At 40.6% G+C, this 22,012-nt stretch overlaps 1 protein-coding gene across 1 annotated transcript in view; it reads right to left on the reverse strand.

Annotated features, from left to right (window-relative positions):
* Positions 1-22,012, reverse strand: part of CALN1 (calneuron 1) — a 360,637-nt gene that overhangs the window by 14,662 nt on the left and 323,963 nt on the right. The window contains exon 5 of the mRNA XM_040336748.1: positions 1,775-1,931. Coding sequence (XP_040192682.1) covers positions 1,775-1,931 — 157 coding nt within the window. The remainder of the gene's footprint in view (positions 1-1,774; positions 1,932-22,012) is intronic.

Consider the following 22,012-nt stretch of genomic DNA (forward strand, 5'->3'; position numbering starts at 1 on the left):
ATGAGCAAGCCGGTACACTGACAGATCTGCAGGAGACCTGTATGCACCAGCGATCTGCAGATTGCTGGTGCAATGCTTTACAGGCTTTTGCAACAAAAAATAACAAATGCAATTTTTTTTTCCAGCAAATGTATTATTTTTGTGAAAAGGTGAACTTATCCTTTAAGCTCCAGGGGGCAGAGTGAAACGCATTGGGGACGTGGCTTGGCTGGAGTCCAGGCTGAGGCTGCCCTTCATCTCACTCCATGCACATGGGTCTGCTTCATGATCTGCGGTTTATGGAACTTTTCCCTTGAAATTGCATCAGAAAAATAAGCCACAGTTGAGAAGTATTGTGGTTTTGCTCTTCTGTAGATTTACTGTATACCCAACCACAATAAACATCTAGAATTAAGTTCATTGAAAAGCTAAGTGTCTTACTAGCACAGTATTCTGAATAAATCATTACTCAAACTGCAAGTTACTGCAAGAGATAATCAAACCAGTTTGTGTAAACCATGACTCAAACCCTGACTTTTCAGCTAGTCTGGATATATTTAAACGTTAGAGGGTCTGTCCATAAAAAGCATTGTTTCCAATATCTGGTGACCTATAGTGAACTCCAGCACGATGGCTCTTATAAGCTCTTATCCTGTCCTATGCCAGCACAACCTTTTTTAATAGCCAGAAGCAGATTATTGTCAGACACAGCCACCAAATAAAAGCATTCCATTACCACAAAGGTCCCCATTATTTTAGTGCACTGTACAGCCCTTTTCTGAAGCTCACAGCATTATATGTCACAGTGACAGTACAAGGTACTGCTCTCACATGAAGAGTAGCTGACAGCCATTGGAGCGTGTACAGAAATAACCTAATGAAACGGTCCTCTTAGTTAACTGGTGTTGTTGTACACCAAATGTGATCATATTTTTTATGTTTTTCCAAATTCTATTAGCAAAGAAAGTCTTTATAATACATATGTATATATTTTGTCTTTAAGGTTTTAGAGGCAAAAGTTGCTTCTCTGGTTGTGTTGTTCATGTAGCAAGTTTCAGTGTCTCCGTTATTCAGATGCTCAAACTCTCATGTAGGCTATCAAGTAAAATAGGAAGTATTCCAATTCATGTGTCATAAATGTTTCTTCCAAGAGGTGTTAAGAATGTTATTTGTTTTTCTCTAGAGCTTTACCAAGTACATAACATATGTAGATAAGCACAGAGGTTAAATTAGGATGTGATAAAATGTAAAGGTCAACTCTATTCAGAGTAATATAATTCACTATATTATAAGAGTATTGGAAACGTTTAAACATAACACCACTGCCTGGCACTTAAGAATCAGCCATTGCTTCAAATCACTAATTTATTGCACATCACTCATTTGCTACCCTAAATGTCTGATTGTTTACACATGACTGTACATGCATCAGTCCTCACTTGGTCATCACATTAGATATCTGCTACTGCCCATTGTATTGCACTCATTTTTCATCATATTGCTTTTCATTCACTGTAAGTAATGTATTATTCATTTATCACCCTTTTCACAAATCATTCATCATGCACTGGTTGTCGAGGTCACTTTTTATTTTTAGGAATGCACTAAACCAGGCAACACAATTTAAATAATAAAAAGAAACATACATTTTAATTGATTGAATGTTTGCTAACTCATTTTTACATTCTTTCTTTTCATTCTATAATATATTTTCAAAACACCCCAAAATTAAAATCAAACCACCATTTAAAATTAAAACAGAAATTATTAAAACAGAGACAGTTAAACAATGTACCTCCTTCAAACTCTGTTTGACAGTTCCCAGAGTTTTCATTTAAGCTCTCCTCTTCATTAATGATTATGTTTTCAATGTCCTTCATAGTTAAGTGATCACGAAATGCATGATAAAGAATGTGCTTTAGTTCCTCCAGTGTTATCCGTTGCATATCAAACTGCAGAAAGAAAGGTACACACCATTAAAAAAGTAAACAATGCTATACATGAATGCTTGAATTTCTATAGTGTTGCTGTTAAGATAGTGTAAAGTCTTCAAATTTAACTTTTACTTATTCCAATTTTTAATGGTGTATTGTGTCTACTTGAGGTGGAATTAATGCTAATATTTCACTAGGCAGCTTTAGAGATGCAATCTGGAACCCACTTCAAATATAATTAGTGCCAACATTATTTTTAGAAATGAATAGAAGTGTCATATACTTTTATTGTAGCTTAGTCTTGCAGTGAAATTTGGTGCATAAAGGACATACATATATAACCTCTACAGTCAACTTAGAGTCTGTTACAGTACTGCATTATCAGTAGAGATGAACTTTGATTGTAGACAACATATAAACAGGCTCATTACCATAGTCGAAGTGAGGCCTCGCCTATAAACACAAAATCCTGTATACAGAGGACATGATATTTAATCTTGCATGTTCTAAAGTAATTTTATACGACATTAACAAATATTATTTTTAACATATGCGTAACGCCAACTGACTGAAAAAAAGCAGTTTGGATGCATATCACAAGCACAGTAGAGGCTTCTTAGAACAGAAGGTACCTACAAGTCTCATGTTTAGGATAGAGATTGAAACCATAAATTAATTCATGTATGTCTCTTGGCCTACTGTAAATCCAAAACTGCTGTATTTTAAAATACATATACAATGGGTTTACACTATATGCAGGTGCAGGATTTCATGTAATCGCATGCCTTCCAACACCCACAGCAAAAAACACACTGCTGTTTTCAGATGCACTGGAGCACTGGAAATTGAAGCTTTATGTGGTTTCCCTGAATCTGTGATTTTGGAAAAAGGTGCAATGATCTTTTCACTGCATTTTTCATAGGTAGAGCAGCCCATTCAAATGAATAGGCTACTGTGCCCGCGCAAACACAGCCACAGGGAAACCACATAGTTGTGAACCTAGCCTTACACCTCACTGTAATAGTTTAGGTTTTACTTTAAGGAATGCATATGTTTTTCTAAGTACATGTTATTACCTTACAAGACAAATAAAAGGCTTATTTTCAAAATATTAGTCTTATGTCACTTATGTCACAGGTGTCACTGATAATTAGGTTTTAAATGCACCCCACTGCTTAATAAATTTTCATTATTTTATTTAATTGTATGAGCGTTTGTCCAAACTCTGTATATATATTTTTTATTATTAAAATCTGCTATATATCTTGCTACAACTAGAAAGGCTCCTTAAAACCAAACTATGAAACTACATCCATATGAACAGTCACGTACTATCATTCTTTATATATATGGGGGGGGGGGTGACACCAACCCTAGCGACATCGCAGTACACCTCTTAAATAATAATTATTATTATACAGGATTTATATAGCGCCAACAGTTTGTGCAGTGCTTTACAACGTTAGGGCAGACTGTACAGTTACAATACAATTCAATACAGGAGGAATCAGAGGGTCCTGCTCATTAGAGATACAACAAAAAAAAGAGGGTCCCAAAGGGTGACCCAAGGTCAGACTTTAACGGCACAGTAAACAATAAGGATATAGAAAAGTAATATTTATTGGGACATAGAAACATACATGGTATAAAAAGGGACATGAAAAAAGATTAAAAAAACATATACATCAAGATATATAGTATATGATGTGAGCCCTAGTGCATTGATGCGCTTCACCGTTAAGCTTCATCAGGACACATTCGGGATTCGTTGGTTGCAAGAAAAACAGGAAAGTGGGTCTCACTGTCTTGCAAGAGAGTCAATCTTGTTCAACATGCAGGTAAGAAGAAGTATTGTCCAATATAGGAGAAAACGTTGGCTCACAAAAAGAGAGCAATTCTAATGACAAGGATTCATAGGAACCAGTGCCTCAATCAGGGGGTGGTGCATACAGATAACAGCAGAAAGCATGAGATAAACATATAAATGTTGTCAAAATATAAATAGATATAGTCTTCCAATCCGAGATATCCAATATGAAAGCTGCTTGTATTTCCATAATTATTCACGGATGAGGCAATGTGAGTTCTCTCTTTTCTTATTTCCTGCTCATTAGAGCTTACACCTAGAAGGAGGGTCAAGTGATACAAAAGGTAATAACTGTGGGGGATGAGCTGATGAAAAACATGAAAGTATAACTGTTAGGTGGAGGTAGGATAGGCTTCTGAAGAGAAAAGTTTTCAGAGATCGCCTAAAAGTAAACAGAGTTGGAGATAGTCAGACAAATTGGGGTAGGGAATTCCAAAGGATGGGAGAGGCTCAGGAGAAGTCCTGGAGGCAAGCATGGGAGGAGGTGATGAGGAAATTAGACAGCAGGAGGTCTTGGCAGGTATTTTTAGATTAGGTTAGTGATGTAGCTGGGGGCCGAAGTGTGGAAAATCTCTTTTTCCACTCCTAATGGGCAGTTCTGGCAATGGTTAGACAAAATGACCAACGATTCTCCAAAGCACCTAATTCTTATATTATCTGCAGCTGGCTGAAAAACAATACTTCAAAATTTGATATTACCAGACCCTTCTTCCCTGTATCAAATTTTGGGGATCCCAAAAATTGCAATACATTTTTAGGATAGAGTGGATATAAACTGCACTCAACAGAGAGAGCTTTATTAAGTGATATATTTTATAAATGAAAAGTTTTCAATAGCTTAAAACCAAACATAAAACTATTACTGCATTAATAATGTAAATTTACCACTAAGTATCTGGGGTTATTTATTTGCAAATAAGTTGGTGCTCCTCAAAACAGCACCTACACAATCCCAACAAGAAGATAGAGATCAACCATGATTCCACTAAGTACAGTACTTTGTGATTGTTGAGAAACTTTTATCTCTTTTATTTAACACTTCTACTGGCTTTGGAGGGTTTTAACAAACACTCTTAGCAGCTGCAGTCTTTGGAAGTATATGTAAATCTGGCAAGCCAACTGTTGGCTGTCAGGTGGAAGCAAGCTGATGGCTGTGCAGCTGCCAGATCACTTCCACCCCCCCCCCTTTGCTGTCACCCCCCCCCCCCGCGTGACTCCACCAGGTTTTCTGCCATTAGTGGACCCAAGACCAGAATGACAGGTGCCACTGCCAGGATGCCAGTTAGAGTCCATTCACCCATCTTCCTTTCCTGGTTCTGACCTGGAAGCATTGTGTAAAACGTTACTTGTAGGTTTTGGTGTCACAGTATGGCTGGGGAAGAATCTAATGGAGTATGATCTCCCCTTAAAAAAAGTTTGACCCCTCCTCCACCCCCATACATGTGCATATGAATGTACATGGATGCATCGGGGGTGCCTACGCATGAAAATGTTAATTGTGCTATCATTGTTATATATTGCTGTGCATGCCGGAGTGAGATCAATAATTCTAGGCCAATTAACTCTAAACCGATGACCTGTAAGAGCTTTTAGTATTTTTTTTACATTTATTTAGTTATTTAAATTACTTATTGCAAAGTTAGCTGATGGTAATTAAGGATGAGCCGAACACCCCCCTGTTCGGTTTGCATCAGAACTTGCGAACAAACCCCGTTAAAGTCTATGGGACTCGAACATTTGAAATCTAAAGTGTTAATTTTAAAGGCTAATATGCAAGTTATTGTCCTAAAAAGTGTTTGGGGGCCTGGGTCCTGTCCCAGGAAACATGTATCAATGCAAAAAAAAGTTTTAAAAACGGCCGTTTTTTCAGGAGCAGTGAATTTAATAATGCTAAAAGTGAAACAATAAAAGTGTAATATTACTTTAAATTTCATACCTAGGGGGGGTGTAAAGTCAGCATGTTTCCCGTACATAGAACTGTTCCTGCACAAAGTGTCATTTCTGAAAGGAAAAAAGGTATTTAAAACCGGCTTTGCGGCTCTAATGAATTGTCGGCTCTGGCAATTACAGAGATGATTCATTCATAAAAAATAAAAATAAAAAAGCTGGGGGTCCCCCCAAATTCCATTAACAGGCCCTTCAGGTCTGATATGGATATTAAGGGGAACCCCGCCGTCAATTTAAAAAAAAAAATTACGTGGGGTTCCCCCCAAATATCCATACCAGACCCTTCAGGTCTGGTGTGGATTTTAAGGGGAACTCCACACCAAATTTTAAAAAAATGGCGTGGAGTTCCCCCAAAAATCCACACCAGACCCTTATCCGAGCACGTTAACCTGGCCGACCGCAGAAAAGAGAGGGGGACAGAGTGCGGCCCCCCCTCTCCTGAACCGCACCAGGCCACATGCCCTCAACATGGGGAGGATGTCCCCATGTTGATGGGGACAAGGGCCTCATCCCCACAACCCTTGCTCGGTGGTTGTGGGGGTCTGCGGGCGGGGGGCTTATCAGAATCTGGAAGACCCCTTTAACAAAGGGGACCCCCAGATCCTGCCCCCCCTATGTGAATTGGTAATACATTGCATATTAGCCTTTAAAATTAACACTTTAGATTTCTCCCATAGACTTTAACAGGGTGTTCCGCGGCTTTTCGAATTTGCCGCGAACACCCCTAATTGTTCGTTGTTCGCCGAACAGGCGAACAGGCAATGTTCGAGTCGAACATGAGTTCGACTCGAACTCGAAGCTCATCCCTAATGGTAATAAATTTTGTGTGGCCATGTAGTTATCAATGACATCAGGCCAGGAAAAGTATTAGGCCCCGTACACACGACCAGTTTCCTCGGCAGAATTCAGCTTCCGACCGAGTTTCTGGCTGAATTCTGCCGAGGAAACTGGTCGTGTGTACACTTTCGGCCGAGGAAGCCGACGAGGAGCTCGACAAGGAAATAGAGAACATGTTCTCTATTTCCTCGTTGTTCTATGGGAGCTCTCGTCCCGCCGAGCTCCTCGGCGGCTTCAGGGCTGAACTGGCCGAGGAACTCGATGTGTTTGGCACGTCGAGTTCCTCAGCCGTGTGTACGGGGCCTTACTTTAGTCCATGTAACTACAGTATATTCAGGTGTTATGACAAAAGGTGATAACATGAAGCAAATGTCCAAAAGTGTGGGCAAAACAGTGAGGGTGCTTTATTAGATGACCACTGTAAGGCTAATACTTCATATATAAACCATGGAAGGTAATCAACTATGCTGTATGTATAAAACCTAGCACAAGAAAACAGTTTTTCTTTGTGCCACAGAATGTTTTAAAAAAAAAAATGTCTGTTCTTTGAGTGAAATAACACATGTCTAGTGCATACTTTGTATGATTACACTGTGTAGTTCATGATTTAGCACCTAATCCACTGTAATTCAACATTGTCAAAGATGTTTTATCCCATATAAACTTTAAGCTTTTTAAAATGAAAGACAGTTGCAGATATTGAATATGCAGAGAAAAAATATATCAGAAGATGAATCACATTCACGTTTCCCTTGCAGTTATAACAAATGGGTAATATTTAAGTGACCAAAATCATCAAAGCCTTAAAATGATTAATTAGGACACTTCAATTCTTTCATGACCCACTCTACTTAGTGTCAACGAAAACACAGGCAAGAGTAGGAAAGAATTACCATTACTGGAGGATATATGCATATAATAATATACTCTTGACGGTGCTACAATCAAATTAGTGCAAGTCCATCCATCTGTTTTAGTGACCTCAGTTTCTGAGGCTAATAGCTTTTCACGCTGATTGAGCAACAGCCATGAGCTCTATAAATGATCTTTTCTTATGTCACAGATGTTGAAATAGCCCAGGTGTGATTGACATAAACTCCTATCTTGCCTTTGTACACCCAGTATTAATGTCCTTGATCTGTTGCTTGTGTATCTTGGTTAATAGTTGTACCTAGTCTTGAAGAACACTTCAAAAGAAAATTAAATGTAGGGTACACATATACTTCAAAATTGCTTGATAGTTACCTTCCTGGAGTGAATCTAAAGTCTTTTTACATTATTTAAACTTAATATATGTCAGTGGGATTTGTTTATTGAAGATTATCTAAATAAGTATTTTAACCACTTAAGGACTGCCACACGACTATATATGTCCTTACTTTGAAGAGGGATATCTTGGTAATGGCAGCAGCTGCTCTGGTCCTGTAAACGATAATGGTTGTCTCTGCGGCGGATTCGCTGCAGAGACCCCCATTATCGTCGGCATGAGAGGGCTCCCTCCCACTGCTCTCCCACGCCCTCCACTACTTACCGGAGCCGTTGTGACGGTGGAAGCAATCGGGTCCTATCTGTGGCTGGGTATGGATACGAGTGAGAGCAAGATGGCCCCCACACATCTCCATACCATAGCGGGGCGGAAGCTATGTCAAAACACCAGTACGTCTTAACCACTTAACGACCGCCCACTGTACATATACTTCGGTACTTTAAAGATGGATATCTCGGTAACGGCAGCAGCTGCTGCCACAACCGAGATATCCATCTCTTCAGTGAGCGGTCCTGTAAATGATAACGGTGGTCTCCGCAGCAGATTCGCCGCGAGATCGCCGTTATCGGTGGCGGGAGAGGTGCCCCCCTTCCGCCGCTCTCCCGCGCCCTCCGCCGCTTAACGGAGCCGTCGGTAGCGGCGGAGGCGATCAGGTCCTGCTGCCTGCTGTGTGGGGATGCGAGTGAGGGCAAGATGGCCCCCACCCATTCCCAAAGCATTGCTGGGCGAAAGTGAGGTCAAAATGTCAGTCCCACCCATGCGTCTTAAAGAGAAATTTTTTTGTTGTTATTTGAAAAAATTACAAAATTTCCATTTTTATTTTTTTTTTGCATTTAAGTCTAAATATGAGATCTGAGATCTTTTTGACCCCAGATCTCATATTTAAGAGGACCTGTCATGCTTTTTTCTATTACAAGGGATGTTTACATTCCTTGTAATAGGAATAAAAGTGTTTTTTTTTTTATTTCAGTGTAAAAAATTATAAAAAAAATAAAAAAAATAAGAAAACAACATTTTTTTTTTTTTTAAAGAGCCCCGTCCCGACGAGCTCGCGCGCAGAAGCGAACAAATACGTGAGTAGCGCCCGCATATGAAAACGGTGTTCAAACCACACAAGTGAGGTATCGCCGCGATTGTTAGAGCGAGAGCAATAATTCTAGCCCTAGACCTCCTCTGTAGCTCAAAAAATGCAACCTATAGAATTTTTTAAACGTCGCCTATTGAGATTTTTAAGGGTAAAAGTTTGACGCCATGCCACGAGCGGGTGCAATTTTTAAGCGTGACATGTTGAGTATCATTTTACTCGGCGTAACATTATCTTTCACAATATATAAAAAAATTGGGCCAAATTTATTGTTGTCTTATTTTTTAATTCGCTTGTAAGACCGCTGTGCAAATATGGTGTGACAAAAAGTATTGCAATGACCGCCATTTTAGTCTCTAGGGTGTTAGAAAAAAAATATATAATGTTTGGGGGTTTTAAGTAATTTTCTAGCAAAAAAAAACTGTTTTAGTCTTGTGCCGAATGCCGAATCTGAAAAACACCTTCTGTCCTTAAGTGGTTAAAGGGCCATTTTATTTTTGTCATTTTTTCAAATGACAATATCTTACATTTTTTTTATTGCATTTTAGTTTAAATATGAGATCTGAGGTCTTTTTGACCCCAGATCTCATATTTAAGAAGACCTGACATGCTTTTTTATATTACAAGTGATGTTTACATTCCTTGTAATAGGAATAAAAGTGACCCAATTTAAAAAAAAACTGTGTAAAAATAAATAAAATCAAGTAAAATAAATAAGATATTTTTTTTTTTTTAAAGCGCCCCATCCCGACAAGCTCGCACACACAAGTGAACGCATACGTGAGTAGTGCCCGCACATGAAAACAGTGTTCAAACCACATATGTGAAGTATCGCCGCGATTGTTAGAGCGAGAGCAATAATTCTAGACCTCCTCTGTAACTCAAAACATGCAACCTGCAGAATTTTTTAAATGTCGCCTATGAAGATTTTTAAGGGTAAAATTTTAAAATTGGGCTGACTTTAATGTTGTCTTATTTTTTAATTGAAAAAGGTGTTTTTTTCCCAAAAAAGTGTGCTTGTAAGACCGCTGCGCAAATACGGTATGACAAAAAGTATTGCAATGACTGACCGCCATTTTATTTTCTAGGATGTTAGAAAAAATTTATAATGTTTGCTGGTTCTAAGTAATTTTCTAGCAAAAAAAATGTTTTTAACGTTTAAACACTGAGCCTGAGAAACAGGCTCGGTCCTTAAGTCTTTAAAAACACAGATTATAATTACAGAGTTTAAAGAATAAGGGCAATTCTTCATTTGTGTACCCTTCTCCTGACTTTACTTTTACAGAGGCATACTTATTTCAATCCAATGGTCATGCTTTCCCTGTCTTGGCTGTGCCTGTGCATTACAACCCCATAAACTTAGGAGAAGGGAGACTTAGGTTAGATCAGGTGAAGGGGGCAAAAGAATAAATGCACTTTTTTAAAGTGCACATATTCTTTAATCATACAAAGTGCTTGTCTAACAGATGTAAAAACAGAGCATCTTAAGATGTATTAAAAAACATTTAATACCTCACACTTAAAATGTTTCATAGTAGTGCATACACTTATGGATCTATTTGGGGTTTTAAAGATTTAAATTCTGTGAAGATTTAGAGTACTTGCACTGTCATATCAGCCACTGTAATTTATTTTCCAGCTACTTTTCTGCCTACGGTCCATTTAGTGTTATGCTGGTATTGCATTCTAGCAAATGGAACAAGGGGTTCAGAGAACAGAAGAGTACTGGCTATCAAAGCCTACCAATGAGTTGGAGACTTTCCCCTTGCATGACCCAGCAAAGAATCAAATCTTGACTTTTTATATCCATTCAAAATTAATAATACCCTGCATATAATTACGCTTTATTAAGCTTATTTGGAAGTAGACACCAGCGTGATAAGGTGGAGCATGAAAATACACACACACACTTTCACATGCATTAAAAAGAACTGCCTAAAAGTTGCTAAGGTAAAACTTCTTGCACACAAGTTTGGTGTACTCTTAAAGGGCAACCCCTTTAAAGGTAAATGTTTTTTCACCTTAATGCATCCTATGCATTAAGGTGCACATGATTGGATAATAAAATCATCAGAGCTTCCCCTAATTTCAGATCCACCCCTCAGATTTACAGCGACTGCACTTCCAAGTGCACTTTCAATGCAATTTCAAGTGCACTTTGCACTTGTAGAGCAAAGTGGATTTGACTTTCGTAAATAACCCCCAATCTTTATTTTTCAGTGCAAATATCTGAGAGACAATAATGATTAAAAATGATTACACCGGTGTACTAAACTTCAGCTTTAATTTAAAAAATAAATGCAGTATGAACACATACTGAGAAAACAAATGCAATCAATTGACTACAGTATATGGTGCTTCCTCTCTTGTTAACTGTCTCATCAGTCTTATATAAAAAAATGCATTCTGAAATGTTCATATCACACTAGTCAGCTAATCTATGAGTGAAAAAAAATGATCCTTGCATCATTCCTAGTAACAATTAAAGGGATATTTCTCTTCAGAGAATATAAAATGAGATTGGCCTCATGGGCACTGCATTAAAGAATGTATGTATATGTCACACAAAATATAATGGATGCCTGCAACAATGGGCCAGATGTTGTTGAGTAGCAGCAGCAGAATACTGAACATAGAAGTCAGACAACCAGCTGTAGTGTAAGGCATTGTGCTGGGATTAATCTATTCACCTTAAAGCATTCAATCACTGAAGTCCCCTGCAGCTTAAAGGATATAAGTATGCAACACACCAGTACGTATATCATAGTCTACAGTACCGTATTTTCCGGCGTATAAGACGACTTTCTGGATGCAAAAAAATGCATCCAAAGTCGGGGGTCGTCTTATACGCCGGGTACGGTCTCAGTACTCACTTTTTTTTCCCCAGCGGTGACAGTCTCCATACGGCGAGCGCGAGCGTGAATGATTTCAAAGCCGCGCCTTCTCTTCAGAGTGTTCTGTGATAGGAGGAACAAAAATCTTCCCAGTAGCGCCTCTGTTCTGTGTTCCTCCTATCACAGATGCCTTCTCATCCTCGGACGAGATGAGAAGACGTCCGTGATAGGCGGAAACAGAACAGAGGTGCTGCTGGGAAGATTTGTGTGCCGCCTATCACAGAACACTCTGAAGTGAAGGCGCGGCTTTGAAATCATTCACGCTCGCAGCATGGGGGACTGTCACCGCTGGAAGAAAAAAAAGTGAGTGTTATTGCACTGGGGGGGCAACACGTTCAGGCATGTAATGACACAGTGGCAATGTGGGGGCATGTTGTGGCACAATGGCAATGTGGGGGCATGTAATGGCACAGTGGCAATGTGGGGACATGTAATGGCACAGTGGCAATGTGGGGGCATGTAATGGCACAGTGGCACAGTCTGGGCATGTAATGTAATGGCACAGTGAGGAATGTAATGGCACAGTGAGGAATGTAATGTAATGGCACAGTGAGATTTGAAAAAGCCTGTTTCTGTCAGCGGTTCTGGCTCCCCCTCAGCTTCCAGAAAGACTAGAAGGAAGGGGGTAGTCTTATACAGTGAGTATATCCCCAAATCAACATTTTTCCTGGAAAATTAGGGGGTCGTCTTATACGCCGGGTCGTCTTATACGCCGGAAAATACGGTATGTATTTTGCTAAGAAATATGGTATCTGAAAAAAAAATTATATGATCACCACAGGCATAACAGGGTTGATTTACTTTTGTATGTTAAGAAATAGAGATTGTTCACTTTGCAAAATATTTCTTTAATTACATTTTGCTTTGCTATTACGTTGGTAAAGCAACCCCATTATATAGGCCAGCCTTGGACTGGAAACCAGCCAATTCTGGAAATGGTCACATGCTTCAATCCAGCCAGACTTGTTTAACTGATAGAATTGTAGCATGTATGCATTCTGCACACTTTCAATGATTACTGAGTAATAGTGCTCCAAATTTTGGCTCCTGTGTATTATAATTCTGACTGTATACTTTGTCTAACTGCCTGCTGCTAAACATGGCTTGCACCTGATCTCAACTGTGGCCAGTTCCGCTGACCTGTTCTTCTGTGGTGTCCTGACCCTGAGGCCTCGTGCACATGACCGTTTTCCTCGACAGAATCCATCAAGAAACTTGGTGGCAGAGCTTTTTTGCCGAGGAAAACGGTTGTGTGTATGTTTTTCATCGAGAAAGCTGTTGTGGAACTCGACGAGAAAAAAAGAGAACAAGCTCTCTTTTTCCTCATCGGGAGTTTCAATTTCCTTGTCGTGTTTCTCGTCGGGCTGGTTTACGATGAGAAACACATTCGTATGTATGCTTAGAAACCCGCACATGCTCAGAATAAAGTATGAGATGGGAGCGTGCCTTCGATAAAAGTAGGGTTTGTAATGGAGCACATTTATCACGCTGTAACAGACTGTCTCTCACCAAACTTTTACTTAACACACAGTAACATGAGATTAGCAAAAGCAGCCCCAAGGGTGGCGCCAGTGGAATCAAACTTCCCCTTTATAGTGCCGTTGTACGTGTTGTACGTCACCGCAATTAAGAACAACAAGATTTTGTCTTGACAGTGTGTATGCAAAGAGAGCTTGTCAAGATTCTCGACAAGCCTTACAAGGAACTCGTCGAGGAAAACGATGTTTAATTTTACGACGAGTCCCTCGGTCGTGTGTACGAGGCCTGACACCCTTGTCTTCTCTGCTATAGCACTCTTCTGCCAAGGCAAACAACTAAAGCTGACTCCAAGAGTGTGGACTCTCATGTTGGCACATTTAACAACCATGCAATTCATATTTCTCATCAGTTATTGCAGGAATATTTGGACTTGAGGTGCAAGAGAGGTCTCATTGGCTCACATTTTCTAGCTTGAACTTTGACAAAATGGAAGTTTGACTAAGTGGCGAGTTAAAAATAGAATTTTGATTTTGACTACTGGTGACTGCTTGTAGTTTCAAGTATATTGTCTTCTTCTTTAGGAACTCCGTTAGCAGCTTTTAAAACGCTTTTTTTGGCACCTTTTATCTTTCAATATTCTTATTGAAAATGAACAATGTTGCCTCAGACATAGGTAACAAATATGAAAAGAACAATCAAGCTCTATCAGATTATATTATTCATACAAAGAGTCATAAGCCTAAAACCTATAGGCAGCAAAACAAAAAAAAAATAGAGAGACTCAACATAAAATGCAGTTAGCAGGAAAGCTCGTTAATATATCTATATGACATAAAGATAACCAAGGAAAAAAACAACACAATGTTCCCTTTAAATCGTATCCTTCCCCTCTTCCGCTGTGAAATCATTCACTGAGTGGTAATAAAAAAACAAAAAAAAGGAAAATACGAATAAAGCTAATGAGCCATATTCTCGACTCCCTAGGGTCCAACTAGTGGTTGTCCCAGGAAGCCAACACTACCCCAGAATCACAAGAATGATTCATACCAAGAGCAAGATGTATATAAAGAACAGAGGAGGAAGAGGAGAAGGAAGAAAAAGGAGGGGAGGGATTGGGAAGGGTAGGGAAAGATAGGGAAGGACAAGGAAAGGTAAAGAAGGGGGGGGAAAAAAAAAAAGGGAAACCCCTCCATATACTTCCACCTACATCATATTAACCTAGAGACAGAAGGTCCATTAATGCATCCCACAGTTGACAACAATAACAACAATAGCCAATTCAACATTAAACGTTTTTTTTTTTTTTAAGAGGAAAGAGAGAAAGAAAAAAAAAAAAGAAAACAAAGAAAGGGAGAAAGTAAGAGGAGAAGAGAAGAGAAGAGGGTCAGCCGGAGACATTTTATGACGGAGATAAGTAACGTATCCACGGATCCCACGTTACATCGAATTTCTTAGTAGAATCGCGAAGGACACAGGTGAGTCTGTCGTTAACCATGATCCAATTAAGTTTATTCTTCACGTAATCAAGAGGAACCACCGACTGCTTCCAATATCTAGCAATAGTTATTCTTGCTGCCAAAAACATATACGTGATTAACGTCATTGATTTTTTGGGAACCTCACTGGGTAATTTATGAAAAAGCGCTGGTTGCGGGGATCGACGTATATTAACACCCGTTACCGAGTAAATTAAGTTAAATATACGAATCCAAAACTTCATTACCACGGGGCACTGCCACCAAACATGAAGCATTGTACCCATCTGTCCACAACGCCTGAAGCAATTGGGCGATGCGGACGGGTGCATCTTAGCAACTCTGGTTGGGACCAAATACCAATGTAGAAGTGTCTTATAATTTGCTTCAATTAATGTAGTGTTAATGGAAATTTTGGATAGAGCGAAGGCAATATCTTGCCAATCTGATAATTCCAACGTGGTATTCAAATCCCGTTCCCATTGTTTCATGTAAGGGAGCTTGGCATCCGGGTCAGTGAGGATAGTGTATACTGTAGATATCCTTCCCCGTAGAAGGCCCTTAGTTTGGCAAGATAATTCAAAATTTGTAAGAACCATGGGTCCAGCCAACTGATTAAGTTTGGATCGTATAAACGAAATAATCTGGTTATATCTAAATAGTTCACTAGAAGGCATCTGGCATGTATCTGTAAGATATTGTAACGAGTGCGGTTGATCTCCATCAAGATAATCGCCTATCCTAAGAAGCCCCTTGTTTAGCCACCACAGAAACAGCATTGGAGTCATTCCAGGAGAAAATTCGGGGTTAAAGAAAATTGGGGCTAATGGAGTATGAGGGGAGGACAAGGGTTTGCGATGTCGTACTCCATCCCAGATTGCCAATGAATGGGACAGGGTAGGGCACAATATCGGAGGGCGAAGGCGACCAGGAAGCCACATTAAAGAGCCTATAGCAAAGGGGTGACATGAAAGAGCCTCAATAGAGACCCAAAGGGGTGTAGATCCTTTAGCCGTTGTGTAGGAAAGCTGAGTTATTTGAGCCGCCTGATAGTAGGCCTGTAAGTTAGGGAGGCCAAGCCCACCAGATTGTTTCGAGACACATAGAGTCAATTTATTCATTCGCGGTTTCTTATTGTTCCAAACAAAACGGGAAACTTCTGATTGCAATCGTTGTAAATCTCTCCTCGGAACCGCAATTGGCAAAGTCCTAAAATAATAAAGTAACTTGGGTAAAAACGTCATCCTAATAGAATTGATTCTACCGAACCAGGACAAGGGATAATCTGCCCATCGCCGAAGATCCTCCCGAAGTCGACTGAAAAGCGGGGGATAGTTAGCTCGATAAAGAGTATCGATCGAGGGTGTCAACTGAACACCTAAGTATGGCAGCGATTTTTGTGTCCATTGAAATTTATATAGAGTCCTTAAGGTTGAGACCGTCGCGGTGGGTAAAGAAATATTGAGGGCCATAGTCTTTTGGGTATTTAAAGAGAGTCCCGAAATCCGAGAGAACCGATGAAGCAGAGTCAAAAGATTAGGTAAGGTCAATTGAGGATTTGTGACATACATAAGAATGTCGTCGGCGAACAGGGAACATTTATGTTCCCGCTGCCCACAACAAATGCCATGTATATCAGGATGGGATCGGATCGATACAGCTAGGGGCTAAATCGCCAAGGCAAACAATAAAGGGGAGAGCGGGCAGCCCTGTCTCGTCCCACGTCGGATAGGAAATGATGCCGATTTATAACCCCGAACAGAAACCTGGGCCGACGGATTACTATAGAGTTGTTTAAGCAATAAAATAAAGGTGGAACCGAATCCAAATGCTTCCAGAGTAGTAAATAAATAGTCCCAATTTAAACTATCAAAGGCCTTGTGAAGGTCCAAAGATAGAAGTAATAATTCCCTCGACACAGGGGCATCCCATTTAGAGCGCACTGCAGAGATCAATGCTATGGAGCGACGAATCTGATCCAGCGTCTGACGCCCGGTTATAAATCCAGATTGATCCTTGTGGACATATTGCTCTAAAAAAGAACCAAGCCGTATGGCTAAAAGTTTTGTCAGGATTTTAAGATCGCAATTAATTAAGGAAATGGGCCGATAATTAAGAATGTCTGTAGAATCTTTATGTGGTTTGGGGATAACACTAATGTACGCCCTATTATCATCTAAAGGAACTGTTCCGCCATCCCGCAAAAAATTAAAGTAGAGAACCATATGAGGAGCCAACTGTTCAGAATTTTTTTTATAATAAATATTAGAGAGGCCATCAGGGCCCGGAGATTTATGTAAGGACAGTACTTTAATAGTATTCTGTATTTCCTCGCAGGTAATGGGTTGGTCCATAAGCTCTCTATGGGATTCAGTGAGGGATGGCAGTGATAAGGTGTGCAAAAAATCTTCAATGGGGACAGGAGTGTGGTCCTGGGTTGGGTTGTATAATTTAGCGTAAAATTTTTGAAATTCCTGAAGAACTTTATTGGGATGTTGGGAAAGATCGCCATTTGAGAGTCTAATTTTTGGAAGAGCTACGTGGGCATGTTTAGGGGAAAGTTTACGCGCCAACAACGAACCCTGTCGATCCCGCCAAGTAAAAAATGTATGATTAGTCCATCGCAACTGTTTTTCTGCTTTAGTGGTGAGACAAATATTAAGTTCCGTACGTGCCTGTTCAAGTCTAACCAATAGGTCAGGGTGTGGGGAGCGTTTGTGTTGAGTCGCTAATTCTTCGTATTCCGCAGTCTTAACCCGGATTACCTCATCACGAGTTTTTTTAAGTCTAGATGATAACTGAATCAAAAAACCCCGTATGGAAGCCTTATGGGCCGCCCAATTAATGGCAGGAGTGGTATCTTCCGCCCGATTGATGTCAAAATACATTTTCAAATGAGAGAGGATTTCTAAACAAGAAGATTCATCACTAAGCATTGATTCATTCAATCTCCAATGGGATTTAGCTAATCTGACAGATAAGTTAGCGAACACCAATACAATCGGATCGTGATCAGACAAAGGCGTCGCAATTATTTTAGCTGAAACCAGTTTAGGCAGTAAACCCGAGGGGAGAAAAACATGATCGATACGCGAATAACGGTTGTGGGCCCTGGAGAAATGGGAGTAGTCTCGAGTGGTAGGATTGCCCTCCCTCCAAGCATCAATAAAATCATAATGGTGCAACAGCTGGGCAAATTTACGGCTTTGATTAGAAGGGGATCGAAGTTGAGGGTGATGAGACCTATCCAACATGTGGTCCAGCGCCAAATTAGAATCACCAGCTATAATAACATCACCCTCAAATTCAGAGGCCAAAGAACGAAATAAAGAATTAAAAAAGGCGACCTGGTTCGTGTTAGGAGCATAATAAACTAAGATCGTCACTAAATTCTCCCCCAAGTGCCCTTTCACCAGCAAATATCTCCCCTCTTTGTCCCGTAGTATTTTAGATTCAGTAAATGACAGCCTTCTAGACAAACAGAGCGCTACCCCTCGTTTTTTCTCTGTAGCATTAGCAAAATAACAAACAGGATAATTTCTATGCATATACCGGGGAGTAAAGGAAGGAAGGAAATGTGTTTCCTGAAGGGCTACAATATCTGCCCCTATAGACCTATAGTAGTTAAACAATTTGATGCGTTTAGACGGTGAACCCAGCCCTTGAACATTATGTGAAAGCAGTCGTATGGTTCCAATGGAATCAGCGAACTTAGACATGGTTATGGAAAAAAACAGCTGTAACTACCAGACTCACCCACCAATGTACAGACAACACGAAAGTCCTGACGAGATTCCGGCTGACCCTCAGAAGATAAAAGGAAAAAAAGGTTAAAAGTAGAGAAAGTAAATAAAAAAAGAGAGAAAAATGACACAAGGGCTTAAAGAAGCCTAGTATCAAGAGGTGTAGCATAAAGTGATTTTTAGACAATATACAACACAAACAATGTAACCAAATAGTCCAGAACTCCAGTTCTGGAAATGTAGGAGTCTCCACCAAAGGTAACCAATGGGAAGAGTCCAACAAATCAGGAGAGAGCATAGCCACCCCCCGGCACATGTATAAAACAACAGGTAATATTACCCCCCAACCCCCACACCAAGTTCAATGCCACTCAAAATAGGAGCAAAAACATAGGCAGCAGCTAATGTCCCGCGAAGGGACCACTGAGAAGCCGCCGCCCCACCAACAAGAAAAAATCCAAAAATAAAGATAAAAAATAAAAAAAAGAGTAACTGGTGTCAGTTAGAAAATTCTCAATTGACTCGGCGAGAAGTCACAGATTTCCGTGATGTCGGGGAGGACCAAAGCGGCGAAAGCGGAGGACCGCCGGATCTTGCTTGGTTCTGAGACGATGGGTCATGGGAGATAAATCCCAGTTTTAGCATGATTTTTTCACCTTCAGCAAACGTGGAAAAAGAATGTGATCTGTTATTATAGGTGAATTGTAAGCGAAAAGGATAGTTCCAGCGATAGCGAATATTACGTTGCACCAAAGGCGAAAGCAAAGGTTTAAACGCTCTTCGTTTTTGAATGGTAGCTTGGGAAATATCCGCAAAAATCTGAAGCTTGCAACCTTCAAATTCCAGATCCGGGTGCTCTCTGGCGTACCTCATGACCGCTTCTTTGACCCTGAAGAAATGAGGCTTCACAATCACATCCCTGGGAGGACCATCTTGTTTCGGAGGGACAAGAGCTCTATGAATACGATCAATTTCCGTGTGGAGTTCGTCAATATCAGGGATAGCAGATTGCATTAAAAAGTAAGCGACAGAGGGTAGATCTTTAATCGTTTCTGGTAAACCGCGGATACGAAAATTATATCGCCTGGCGCGATTTTCAAGGTCGTCGATTTTAGCGTAAGCATCTTCCAAGCGATCATAAAGTTCAGTAATCATATTAGAATTCTGCGCCACTTTGTGAACAGTGTCATCAACTTTGGATTCAATGCTATCTAAACGACAGCCAAGCTCCTGAAAATCTTGCTTTATATCTGCAGCCAGTTTAGTGGTAGCTTTTCCCAACTCTCTCTGTAACATGTCTGCAAAACGTGCCAGAAGAATGGTATCTGGAGAATATGGGAGCGGTGCAGGCAAAAGAGCTACGGACCCTCCAGGGCTATCAACATCAGTGTCCTGGCTACTGGGCTGCATCCTGTCATTGTCTATTTCTTCACTGGCCTGGCTAAGAAATATATCTGCCATGTCTCTATCCAGAGCTGAGGAAGCATGGGAAGCAGGGCTTGGAGAAGACAGGGCCTGCGAATAGGACTTGGCAGGGCTGGTGGAAACACAGGGAGGGTCAGTCAGCTCACCTGTAAACAGAGGGTTCTTGGCTGGAGGAGGCACACTGTTATTCCCCGAAGCTGGGGGCTTCCCCTCAGTTCCCTGTGTCCTCCATCCATCCGACTGCATGGCGCTCGTTGCGGTCGCCATCTTGGATTCCTTCCCGGACCCACGAGGCTGGCAGCGTGACTCGCCGGTCCTCCCCGCCGACCGGATGGACATGGAGCGGGTCTCCGTAGTGAGCCCCAGGTGTCGCCGACCACGTCCGAGAGTAAGCTGGGTTGGGGAGCTGCTAATTCTCGCTCAAAGTGCCGGGGGTGTGCGGAGCGGTCTAGGGATGCATCCGCTCCTGCTTTTTTGGCACCTTTTAAACATTTTTTTTTCATTCCTTTCTTCATTCTGCTAATTAAGGGGAAAAATGCATAGTTTACTGTGAAAATGACAATTGCAGTTTATGAGTTAACCACTAGGGGCGCTGTAGGAGTTAAGTGTGACCTCATATGTGTTTCTAACTGTAGGGGGGCGGGGCTGGACATGTGACATCATTGATCGTCTTTCCCTATATCAGGGAACAGACGATCAATGACACCTCCCCGTTCTTCAGCTCCGGTGACCGATCGCGGACACACCGGTAGCGATCGGGTTCTCGGGTCCCGCGGGCGTGGTCACGGAGCTTCGGACCAGGTCACGAGCGTGCTGCCGCCGACGCGCTCGTGACCCCATGGCTGGGCTTAAAGAATCACGTACAGGTACGTGATTGTGCCCAGCCGTGCCATTCTGCCAACGAATATCGGCGTGAAGGGGTCCTTAAAGGGGTTGTAAAGGAAAACATTTTTTTTCATATTAAGCATCCTTTACCTGCAGACATTCCTCTTTTCACTTCCTCATTGTTCGTTTTTGCTCAGAAGTTGCTCTATTTCTTCTCTGTTCTGTTCACTTTCTGCTTGTCTGATTTTACTGACCACCATGAAGGGAGGCTTTACTGCGGTGGTCATTAACGTGCTCACCCCCTCCTGGGAACTACATCTGTGTGGCAGGACGCTCTCTACGTGTTAGAGACTTCAAGGAGGTGTGAATTACTGGGCGTGCCGCAATTCATTCTGGGAAATATGAACGAGCGATGCAAACCAGGAAGTGAATGAGAGAACAGAAACTAGAATCATTACACTATTCTGTCTGTCTACCTTGCAGACATTAATTTTTGGAAAAAGATGTTTTTCCTTTACAACTCCTTTAAATGGTTAATCAGCCTCAGAACCTGTGTAATTAATGTGTGCCCTGGATTAAAGGGACGATGTGGCAACCCTACTTCCAGCAGGACTGTCTGCAAGAAAATAAAATGTGCAGTAGTTTAAAAAGTAAATATTTAAAAAATATATACTATTGAAAAAGTTCACATATTCTAACAAATCAGTTTAGTCACAATCAAGATTCAATTACAATAACAATTAATAACAATATGATGATGATTTTTATGTAAAATAGTAAGGCACTAAATTGAATACATGGATTACCTGCAACAAAAACAAAATATGCAGTAGTTTGAAATGCAAACATTTTATAAAACCTACTATTGAAATAAGTTCACATATTGTAAAAAAATTGTGTATTCACAATCGAGACTGATCATAACCTACCATTCATATATCACTATGTCACCACGTGTTTCCAGTGCATTTCCTTTTCCTTATGACTGCATGACTGCTTTTCCCCGAACATGTTTTACATATCATGGCTTTAAAATGAGTTGAAGAAATTGTGGCAGTTTCTAAGTGATGTGTGCTTTTTTTCCCATCCTTAGTCATTCATGCTCTCCCTTGGAATCATTTGTTGAATAAATGGAAAACTGCCAATGGTTTGTTAGAAAAAAAGGAATCGGCACTGAAACAAAGGACTCGCTTACGTCAAAGTTAAATGGTGACTCACTTTAAATATGTCAAAATCTGAGAATATCCAATTATTTT

The sequence above is a fragment of the Rana temporaria genome, chromosome 2 (assembly GCF_905171775.1).
Source record: "Rana temporaria chromosome 2, aRanTem1.1, whole genome shotgun sequence".
Lineage (NCBI taxonomy): Eukaryota > Metazoa > Chordata > Amphibia > Anura > Ranidae > Rana > Rana temporaria.